Genomic DNA, 11,497 nt, shown 5'->3' on the forward strand with positions numbered 1-11,497 from the left:
ATAAAAAATATCCACATAGACATCCACATAGGTCACCCACACAGACAGAGAGCAGATTGGTAATTGCCAGAGTCTAGGGAAGAGGGAAGCAGGAAGTAATTTCTTTTTTTTTTTTTTAAGATTTTTTTTTATTCATTTGACACAGAGAGAGACAGCGAGAGAGGGAACACAAGCAGGGGGAGTGGGAGAGGGAGAACCAGGCTTTCCACTGAGCAGGGAGCCCGATGTGGGGCTTGATCCCAGGACCCAGGGACCATGACCTGAGCCGAAGGCAGACGCCCAACGACCGAGCCACTCAGGCGCCCCAGGAAGTAATTTCTTAATGGATGTGGGGTATCCTTTTGGTAGATGGAAATGTTTTGGAATGAGATAAAGGTGGTAGTTCCAGAACATTATGAACATACTAATTGTCAATGAATTCTTCATGTTAAAATGGTTAATGTTGGGGCGGCTGGGTAGCTCAGTCGTTAAGCATCCTTTGGCTCAGGTCATGATCCCAGGGTCCTGGGATCGAGCCCTGCATCGGGCTTCCTGCTCAGTGGGGAGCCTGCTTCTCCCTCTCCCACTCCCCCTTCCCGTGTTCCCTCTCCCACTCCCCCTTCCCGTGTTCCCTCTCTCACTGTGTCTATCTCTGTCAAATAAATAAATAAAATCTTTAAAAAAAATGGCTAATGTTATGCCCTGTGAATTTCATTTCAATTTTTTAAAATCTTTTTAAAAATTTGGAGGATAAGGGAGAAGTGGTTAGAAATAAATGTGAGAAAGTAGACAAAACATAGTATAAGAAGAACCATAACTACAGATGGAGGATTTTTTGGGATATACTCAAACTCTCATTCTTATGGATTACTGGTACAGTATTAAATTCAATAGATATGTAGATATTATCTTACTTGACTGGGGTGAGATTTGTGTCTCCTGATTCCTCTTGAAGTCCCGTTTTTGATCAAATCTTCTTTCGAATATGTTTTCCAAACATACTCATCATTGTACTGTGTCTGGTTGGGAATAGGGTCACTAAGTGAATATGTATATCCTAGTCTTCTGATACTTTTTTGGCTATGAGAAAAGATAGTGGAAATCAGAATAAGGGATTAAATACCAAATCTCACAGCAGGACACATGTCAAATAATTTTGCTTATTACATTTTTTTTTAAAGATTGGCTGGTTCAAGACTTGGTGCCAGAAATAATTTAATTTCCAGATTCCCTTGAAAGAAACAATCCTGTATCTTAGGATGGCTCTTCACAAAAGTATGGGAAGCCTAAAATGGAATTTAAAAGAACAGTCATCTGAAATTCAATAATTTTTTTAATTAATTTTTTTAAAGAGCTGGTACTCTCCTCTATACACCGTACTTCAACGTAACCAAATACCTGGTGAAGAAATGTTTCTCTATGGAAGTGTTCCAGTTAATAAAAGGAAGATACAGAAGAATTGGGATATCACTAGTTTTCAAGGCCCTAATGAAACCATGCATCCAGGCAATGATCACCAGTTCCTACTCACAGTTCAAGAAGAGGTTTCATCAGCTATCACATGCCCTGGATAGACATACACAACACCTAGTAAATATTTTTGTCAAAACACCCAGCTTGAACCAGATGAAGCCTTTGAAATAGTAGATTAAAGGAAATACATGAAAAGAGGAATATTTTAAACAACACAATGGGGCTGAAATCAGAAAAGTCCAGAACAACAATCTGTTTCTTCAACAAAGGAATTCTCAGAAAAGAAAAAGAAGGGGAACTTATAGATTAAATGAGGTTAAAAAACAATAACCAAGAGCAATGTGCAGAACATATTTGGATTTAATTTCTAACAGACTGGTTGTTTTTTTTTTTTTAATTATGAGACATTAGGGGAAAATTTGATTGCTGATTGGCCATTTGATACTAAGGAATTATTTCTTTTTGAGCTGAGACAATGGTATTGCATATTTTTAAGGAGTCCTTATCTTTTAGAGATACATAAAAATAATATTTGGAATTAAAACGATAAAATGCCTGGAATTTGCTTCAGCATTATCCAGCGGGAAGGCTAGGTAGAAGGTATACATAAAAAGTGTCCTTGTGTTGATTATTGTATTTGGATAATGGCTAGGGATTCATGGTATATTCTTTTGTGTACGTCTAAAATATTTCATATTGGCTTTTTCTTTAAAGAAGCCTGGGTTTCTTTAAAGACAGCCTAGGTACTGTCTATAAGAAACCAAACATCTGGAAAGTGGGATACATCTGGATGATGGACGATTTTACTTGTCATTCAGATGTGTAGGCTCAGGTAGGACTGTGGTCCTGAATAAAACTGAAGTGATCAAAGGCACATGAAGATTTTCCAAAGGCAACACAGCACAGATAGCTTGTAATCCAAATTCCATACCCTTACCTTGGGCTTGCCTTTGCAGGTCTGAGAGGGTGGGGAGGGCGTAGGGAAGGGGGATGGCGGAGGGAGTGCATTGCTCTAACCAGGGCATGTGGTCTGTGTGGGGATGTCCTGAATTTAAGTACATTGTAGAGTGCTATGGCTAAGAGTAATGTGTAGTTTTTCATTTCCTAACAATTACAGAATGTTCAGCCCCCTTTGGGGGGGGGGGGAAGCCTCTGAGAAGAGAGCAGAGAATATAGAGTGCTTCAAATGACTCTTTCCACCACATATTTAAAGTAAACATTTTTTTCAGCTTAAAAAAAAAAATCCCTAAGACATGTCATTAGCTAGAAAGAAAAGCATCTCTGAACAGGTACAGGGCAGCAATGCTGATTCTTTTGAATAGAACCGGAATCTTTTCTGAGACTAGCAGATTTGAAAGATTCACTGGGTAAAACTGGTACATAAAAATTTTGTTATTTTTTTCCTTCAGATTTTGTATTCATCAATCAGGTACTTAAGTCTTATTTTTTTAACCCAAACATATTATGAAATATTTAATCCAATGCAGCCAGTCCTCATTTTATCTATATTGTAAAATATGTAACGACACATGGCAGTATATGCTGGCTTGCCAGACCAATTAATTTTCAGCATGTAGAACTTTCTCTCTCATTAAATGTATAGTAAATGTTTGATTTGTATCTATGAGAGAAGATGGATGTTAGCTGAATCTATTGTGGCAATCATTTCACAATGTATGTAAATCAAACCATCATGCCGTATGTCTTCAACTTATACAGTGGTGCATGTCAATTATTCCTCAATAAAACCGGAAAAAAATATCAAACAAGTTTCTTCCAGGTGAAAGAGCAACTGATGTAATTTAATAGTCATTTGTTAAGATGTAGCTTTTCAGTATACTCTTCCAAAAAGAAGTTAGGGAATAACTCAATAACTGGATGACATATCATCTAATTATTTCCTTTCAATAAAATCAAAAGACTAACCCAGCCAAGTTGTCAGCTGCTCAATCATAAAAATCACCTTGTAATTTTTGGTGTATAACTCAGGAAGAGTTCAAAGTCTTGAATGACAATGCCACACTTAACTCCTTTCATTCACATCTACTTATTTATGTGAACAAGTTTGCTTAACATTAGCATCTATAAATTGAAAAATAAACATGAGAAACAGAAAAAAAATTGATGCTAATTGCAGTCCCATTCCAAAAATAATAACACTTAAAACTGAATACATAAATTAATTGCAAACAGAACAGTCACATTTATCTCATTAAGTTACAATTCCAAAGAATTTACTTTTTGTGTTAATTAATTATTAACATTTGTAATGTATTTATTGCTTTGAGCAATTGTGTACTAAAAATAATTGCGATAACTCAATACTTAGGGTCACATAACATGTTTAAAAATTAATTTCAATTAATATACTAAAATAGTTTCAACAAAGTATAATGGAGTGATCAATAAATGGCCTTCAAACACAAAATACATTACAGCAGGGTAAGATTCTATGGAGGAAGTGGAGTGGAATAAGAGTTCAAGAAGCAAAAGGAATGAAATAAACTGTCTATTAAAGAAGACTTTGTGTATTTTTTAAAAAGATCAAAGCAAGTATCGATTTGTTAAGGTGTTTAGGTTACCCATTGGCTGTATTTTTTTAAGTGACTTAATAGTTTTATTTTAAAATGTCAATGTTTAGGATGGGCTATGCACTTTATCTTTCACAATTATTTTAATTTACAATGAAAACTTTTCTGTGAACTTAAAAAATATGCGAATTTGAAGACCACTGACCTAGACTCCATTAGTACCCACTTGCTTTTGGCTTTCATCCCAAATATTTCTTCTTGAGGCAACTGTTACTGACTGGGAAGCTGGCATGATCATTGCCATCAGATGATAAATCTCCCAGTTAGGGGACATAATGTAACTCAGTGGGATAGACAGCAACTCAGATATCAAGAGTCTTGCAACCTGTAGTGTTTGAAAGTCTATCAGGTATTATGCTGGGGGAAAAATTAATGAAAAATTTCGAATAACTTCTTGGTGCTAGTCACTGTTCTAGTGCTTTCATTCCATCCCCTGAACAACCACCTGCGGCAGGGATCATCATGCCCACTTCGCCAACCATAAAACTGAGCCATAGATGGCTTGTTCCCTGCCAAAGGTAGCAGAGCTAATAAGGGTCAGAGCAGGGAGCAGAGGTTAAAACCCATTTCTGCCTGACTCTTCAGCCATGGTCTTGCCCATACTCCATGTGACTTCTCAACAACTTGGAACTTTGGGGGTGAAAAGGTCCTCTTTTTTGGAAACAATTCACACAGGCAGGTGAAGGTTCTCCATGTTGGTTTCCCACCCACCACGGATGCAATGAACGATGACAGGGCTTTCCTGAGCCCACTCTCACTCACCCACCAATGAGCTTAAAGAAGCAGCTGATGGACAGACATTCCCACCATTCACAGTTCAGGTGGAAATGGAGAAGTTGCAAGCCATTTGAGGAAGCAGTAAGCGGCGCAGTGAAGGTAAGGGTGAGTGTGTTATGGCCACCCAGCTTCCAAGACCAATGTTGGTGATGGAAGTGCTAACAATTCTGCATTCAGCCATTCATTCAATTGTCATTGCCTGCCTACTATGTACCAGGTAATGGATTCGATTCATACTCTGTGTTCAGGTAGCACAATTCTGTTAACCTATATACCGGCTCTGTTGTAAAGCAGGACCCGCAGTGAAGGGTCCTTTATGAAGGATTCATATGTTCCTTTTCTTAGTTCTCCTGTAAGAGGTCTGGATACTGTCTAAAGGGGGGAAGGCTATCTGGTGCTTGGAGGAGCACCGTGCATGCAATAGGTTCTCCATGCATACATTTTTATAAGCCTTCTCTGATTACTCTTTCACTTGGTTTTGGACTCTGAATAATAGAATACAGGTGAACAGTTTAAGGTATGTACGTCAACCTGACACAAATCAGGATCTACCGAATTAAAGCAGGCACAGCTCCAGTCTTGGGAGTGTATGCAGTCCTCATGGTGGTGGCATAGGAATCCCAGGTGGTATCACCTGTCAAAAGTACCACAAAACAGTTTGAAATGTGGCAAACCAGAATATTTCCGTCGTATGTTGTTTTAATAATTAAAATAATTTTGTAAGAGAAAAAATTTTTTTGGATAGTGATTTAAAGTCTAAAGGAACAAAGTCCAACTTGCGGCCTCTTATAGGAAAGAGGAAAGCTCAATTGAATGAACTCAGTTCTTCCCTAAATAGAAATAAGTCCATTGTTTTTCCTGAGAACTCGTACATGCTATTTTGAAGAGTTCAAGCAACACATGAAAAATATAAAACAGAAAGTTTGTTTGAGGTGCTATCACTTTAAGACGCCCGCTTTGACTTTAGTGACCAACTTCTCATACACCGTAGTAGATAAACCTATACACACATGACATGATTTTCCACAAAGTTTACATGTCCCGTTTTATCCCAGGCACCTTCTCCTCTCTCCTTCCTTCCTCTGCTCCTTATCACCCTCCTCCTCAGCCCTCCTCCCACCCCATGTGAACAACTGTGCTGGTTTCTTTCCATGCTTTAACATCTGCTGATAGAATTATCTAGAGATTTACATATACAACTATTTTGACATTGGGTTTTAGTTTTCACCATCTCGTTTCACGAAAGTGGGCTCATAATTCACAAAGTGTCCTTTTCTTCTCTCTGTCCCTGAACAGTGTCCTATTCCCATAGGAATAGCCCTCCAACTCATCCGGAGCAGCTCTAATGTGTTCTGAGCAGGATTCCGCAGCACAGGTGAGAATTAAAGTGGTGAGCGTGGGTGGGACCAACAAGAGAGGGAAGATAGATGGAGGAGACCAGTCCAAAGGCTGAAGGAATCAGAGGAGGAGGTGGAGAAGAGCAGTCCGTAAGGACAGAGGAATACCAGGGCATGTGGTGTCCTGAAGGCCACAGGAAGGAGGGGTTTCCAGGAGGGAGAGGGAGGGATCGCCTATGGGAAATGCTGCTGGCTGGGTCCAGGAGGACGAAGACAGAGAATTAACCGTGGGGCATGTGCTCACAACAACAGAATTTTTCTGCCCCAACCTCTCATTGTCCACAAAGTACCACCACACTTCTTGGGAGTAAAGATTTTAAATGTAACTCAGTCGTTCTCTCATTCTTCCTACCTGGGCAATTCACCTGTTTACATTTCATTGGAACCTGGGTTGAAACGGTCCCCTTTAATGTCTGAATACCCTGCTGTGTGGAGTCAAGCGCCTCACTGCTAGACCCCCGTAGCCACCTCATGGCCTGTGATGTTCCCACTCACACATCCTAAATATAATTGTTATAAAGTATTCTTCTTGAATACATCTTCAGTTTCCAAATAGTCCTAAAATCTATATGCACTGTCCAGCATATAGGGCCCTGACCAAACATTTAGTTTTTGCTGTCTGTGTACTTCTTCCTGTGTCATCTCCCCATCTCCCAGCCAGTTCTTTTTTCTGATTTAACAGGCCCTTGGGTGCAGCCGGGCAGCCGGACTTTCTCCTCCGTGACAGTTTCCCCACCGCCTTCTCTCTGGTTGGGATTCACCTCCACCAGCTTCCCCAGTCTAACAAAAGTCTAGCCCCTGCCTGTTCCACCCTGTGCCTCTGCACACACACTCTGGATGCCCCCACCCAGGTCCCACTTGACGAGAAATGACGTTCTTCTCTGACGCTGCTGGTTTGTGGGAGTCATTTCGTGCTTTCAAGCATTTTGTTCCAACGGCAGAATAAATGTTCCTTGTTCAGAGAATTCCAAGTATGGACAAGTAAGTGGGAAGAAATTGGGAGGCAGAGTTGCTCTTAAAAGAAACCTTCGCTTAACCTGATATGAACCTCGAAGTGTGACCCTTGCAAGGCTCAGGAAAGATCCTCCGCACAGAGACTACACAACATTTCACCCTCTTTTTCCTAAAGCAGACAATACTAACCCAGACCAGACCAATTTCCTTCTAGGCCCGCATATGCCTCAAAAACCCTGGCAACACAGCATCCAGACAACATCTCCCCGTCAATCACACGGGCAAGCCAGATACACCTCTGGGTATCCCTGTCTCTGGCCTTTCCCCTTCCTGAGGACAGGCTGGGGGCTGGCAGCCTCCTATTGCTAAGATCCTATTCCAGAAGGTACCAGGTGCAGGAGAGGCCATGCCTGGCTGCCTCTAGGACCTGAGACCAAATGGACCTCCCTCACCCTAATTCTAACCCACTTGGATGACTAAAATGGCGAGATGCGCAATTTCCATTACATCTTTCTACAATTTTTTGTTTAATGACTTTTCTTACTAGAAGTCTTTACATCAAGTCTGTGTCTGTGCTTCCTATTTCCATTGACACAGCTTCTGAAAATACAATGTGATTAGAATTAATCCTCTTCATTAATAGAAATAGTAACTTAAAAATCTATGATCTTAAGATTCTAAACACCTGTTTCCAGAATGTGCTACCGCCTGTTTTTGCATTCATTCTCGGTAAATATCTCAGTGTTTTTCCCTGTAATCTGTGTCCACCTCTCTCAGGATTCTGTCTTCCTGTTTCTACCTTCTCTCATTTTTGTTCATTCTACAGTCAAGTCCTGAGCCCCTCCTGTGGACCAAGCCTCCTGCTGGGCCCTAGTACATAGAGATCCTGTCCTGCCCTTGGGGAACTCCCAGGTGAGTAGAGGAGACAGCAAATCTCCAGTGAGCACAAGCTTATAGATGCGCTGCTGGGCCATGTGCCATGGGAGCTCCCAAGGAAGGTGAAATTCTTTCTGGGTGGATGAGAGAAGGGCCATCGAGGGTGGGTCCAGGAGGTACTTCATAGAATAGGTAGCATCTGAGCCAGGACTTAAAGTGGGACTTGGACAGGGACCACGGGAGGACGCGGAGTGAAGCATTTTTCAGAGAAAGGAGCATGAGGTATGAAAGTCTGAGACCCGGCAAGTGGCCCAATGTGAGCGAGGCAGGGGAAGAAGTGGCCAGTGACAGGTCAGCAAGGCCTGGTTTGCCCTGCTCTACCCTGGCGCTTTATCACCCCTGAAGGTATTCACTATTATGAAAATTTATTATGAGGTTTTGAAAATATTATAAAATAGTAATTAGCAGGTGCATATTATATTACACTTTACAGAGCATTTCCACATATGGAATCTTGTTTTATCCTCCACAATAGCCCAACAGATGGGCAGGTATGAACAGTACCTGATAATTCTAAGTTTGCCTTGCTGTTGGGAGGATTAAAGGGGATGGTAGATTCAAGCATTTAGAGTAGGCTGAACAGGGACCCAAAAGATACATCCACATCCAAACCACAGAACCTGCGAATGGTACCAAGTAAGGAAAAAGGGCCTTTGCAGATGCAGTTAAGGATGATGAGATGAGGAGATCATGCTGGATTATCGGTGGGCCCCAAATGCCATTTCATCGCCCTCATGAGAGGCAGAGGGAGATGTCACACAGAAGAGTACGCGATGTGACCCTAGAGGGGCAGACTGAAGTGAGGAGCCCACAAAAAGGCTGACAGCCCCCAGAAGCTGCAAGAGGCAAGAAAGAATTCGGCCCCCGAGCTACTCTGGGAGTGCAGCCATGCCAGCACCTTGATTTTGGGCTTCTGGCCTCCAGAATGTGAGATGATAAATTTCCTTTGTTCCAAGCCACCAGTTCATGGTTATTAATGGCAGTCCTTCAAGCTGATACAGCAATTACAAGCCCATATCTAGTAATAGTTCAATAGCAAGTAGCCCATGGTAGTCAATGTCAACCTCATCTTATTTTTGGATCAAACCTAGCCAGTGACACCTCAGTCCCACCTTTTGGAACGTGACACTTCTAGCAGTGGAAGATAGAGTGGCAGAGAGAGCCCCAAGATTGGGCACGAAGAGTCAAACTCACCCACAGGAAGGGAAACTTTGGGGGCAGAACCAATGAGCCTTGCTGATCAAAGTGAGGTGTCAGCGAAGCACCCTCCTAACTGAGCCTGCAAAGTCTGGGAGGACAAGGAGTGTAATTTTGTACATAGTAGTTCGAGGCCCTTCTATGACATCCAAATGGAACTATTTGGTAGGCAGTTGGATACTTTGGTTTGAAAATTAGGAGTGAGTGAGAGAGAAGATTAGAAAGCCGCCGGCACATTTCAGTAGACTTGAAGTCCTTGGTAGGACATGGCCACTACACAGAGAACCAAGAAGGATAGATCTTGGAGGACTCTCACATTCCCCAGACAAGAAGGGGGAGAGGAGGCAGTGAAAGAAACCAAGACAGGTGGCTGAAAAGAGAGGAGGAGATTAAAAAGGAATGTAGTGGGGGAATCCTGGGAAGGAGGTTCTCTCCCCGCCTCTTTTTTTTTTTTTTTTTTTGCCTTGTTATCATATAGAAACAGAGTGTTTTCAATATATTTTGTACGAATTAAGTATTTTCATTTTCTATCCTTTTACAAAGGGATGAATGGAATGAAAATACGCATTTCATTCTTTCTGGCAGGTCTACAATTCTAGGGTATTTGCAGCTGAACGGTTCCCACAGCCCTGTAGCCACCATGGAACCACAATTACCCAGCTAGAGGGCTGCGGTGGGTTATTATTGCCATGAGAAAGGCCAGGATGGAGCTGACTACACAGTAATCACACCACTAGCATCACAGCTAGAATGCTCTCCCTCCGCTGACACAAAAAGCTGACTTTGTAAACCTGCTGCATTTGCATACAAAATTAGCATCAAAAGCTCTACCTCTGTTAAATGCAAAATCTTATTGAAAGAGAAATCAGCAAAGGTTAGGTAGAAGTGGCAACTGAATGCCAAGTTCCCAGCCTCTGCTACGGCCACGTTGGGGGAGGCTGCCTCTGCAGATCCACTTAGGGGTCCTGCATTCTGCACCTCCCAGCCTTCTGTGCTCTTCCCTAGATCCTGCGTGGGGATCGGTCTCTGCTGGGTCTGCTGTCTTCAGAGCCTCTGACTTCTGTACCTTCTTTGTCTTTGACCTTCTTCTCCTGGAAAGGCACTGTTCTCTCCCTTCTCCTGAACCCTCCTAGGCACTTCGTGGGCGGTGTTTAAAAACACTTGAGCGGTTTAGGGAGAGGATCTGCAGAAATATGGCGAAGGGCTGTAGAGGTCTGACTCCCAGACTCTCCATGGATTGAGTCCCACCCATAAGAGGGAGGCAAACAGCCTTGCAGACAGAAGCAGCCTTTGCTCTAGGGTACCCCATTCCCAGGAAAAAGCCTGCCCCCCTTCCGCTGCCCCCTCCCCCCCCTCCCCCCCGCCGCTGGCAGGGTCCGCAGCCTTACTTGGCTGAATCTTGTGGCCGCTTTGAGAGGAGCACGCGGCCTCGGGCCCAGTCCGTGCCATTCTGCTCAAAAGAGGCCGTGACGGTGCCCTCTGCTCCTGCTGGACTGGGTGCTGTGGGCTGCGCGTGGCTGCTTTGTGACGCGTCGCCATGGAGATGCGGGTCACTTTCCGCAGCTCAGCTGGGGGCCGACAGGTGCGGGAGGGGGAGGGCGAGAGCTTCATCAGGCAGGCTGGGGGATGGGGTGCGGAAAGCCCAGATGTGTTTCCAGCAATACGGCTGCTTACTTCCGTGTGTTCCTATAGTTCTGGCAGTGAGCTTTCCTGAGCATTGTCTTGCATATCTGGGGAGAGAAGCGAAAAGATGAGTTGTTGAAGAGAAAGTCCTATTGTCAGATTTGCAATTGCAAATTTTCATCTCTTGGTTAACTTTCAACTTTCAGTGACTGTAGGCAAAGTTGTCATAGATCTTTGCATTACTAAGGAAACAAGAGTGGGCGGGGATGTGTGTGACACCTTTCTCTTCACCAGGGGAGGTTTCTGGCATGAACCATTGAGTTTTGTGATTCGATGTAATTGTTCTATCCCCACAGACTCAACTGTGTCTCTCCCCGCCCCCGTGTGTGTGTTACAGTTTTCCAAGAGTGTGGAGGGTCTTTTATCTTCATATCCTTGGCAACTAGCTTGGTAGTTTGACACATAGTAGGCACTTAGTAAAATTGAATGCTTCCAGGCTAGGACACAGCTATTAGCCACCTGGGTGCAAAGAAAAGAGAGGAAATACTCATTAGAGACTGCTGGCAACGC

At 42.9% G+C, this 11,497-nt stretch overlaps 1 protein-coding gene across 2 annotated transcripts in view; it reads right to left on the bottom strand.

Moving 5' to 3' along the window:
- The window catches only part of TEX26 (testis expressed 26), a 30,593-nt gene extending 19,545 nt beyond the window's left edge, over nt 1-11,048 (bottom strand). Inside the window, exons 1-3 of one of the 2 annotated variants that reach the window (XM_036099656.2) lie at nt 10,693-11,048; nt 5,373-5,454; nt 894-1,059 (exon numbers count right to left, since the gene is read on the bottom strand). In XM_036099656.2, coding sequence (XP_035955549.2) covers nt 894-1,059; nt 5,373-5,454; nt 10,693-10,915 — 471 coding nt within the window. In that variant the 5' untranslated portion in view covers nt 10,916-11,048. The remainder of the gene's footprint in view (nt 1-893; nt 1,060-5,372; nt 5,455-10,692) is intronic. The other variant, XM_036099655.2, reaches the window with a different exon arrangement.
- Nucleotides 11,049-11,497: the final 449 nt, after the last annotated feature.

This window comes from Halichoerus grypus, chromosome 4, assembly GCF_964656455.1.
Source record: "Halichoerus grypus chromosome 4, mHalGry1.hap1.1, whole genome shotgun sequence".
In the NCBI taxonomy this organism is placed as follows: Eukaryota; Metazoa; Chordata; class Mammalia; order Carnivora; family Phocidae; genus Halichoerus; species Halichoerus grypus.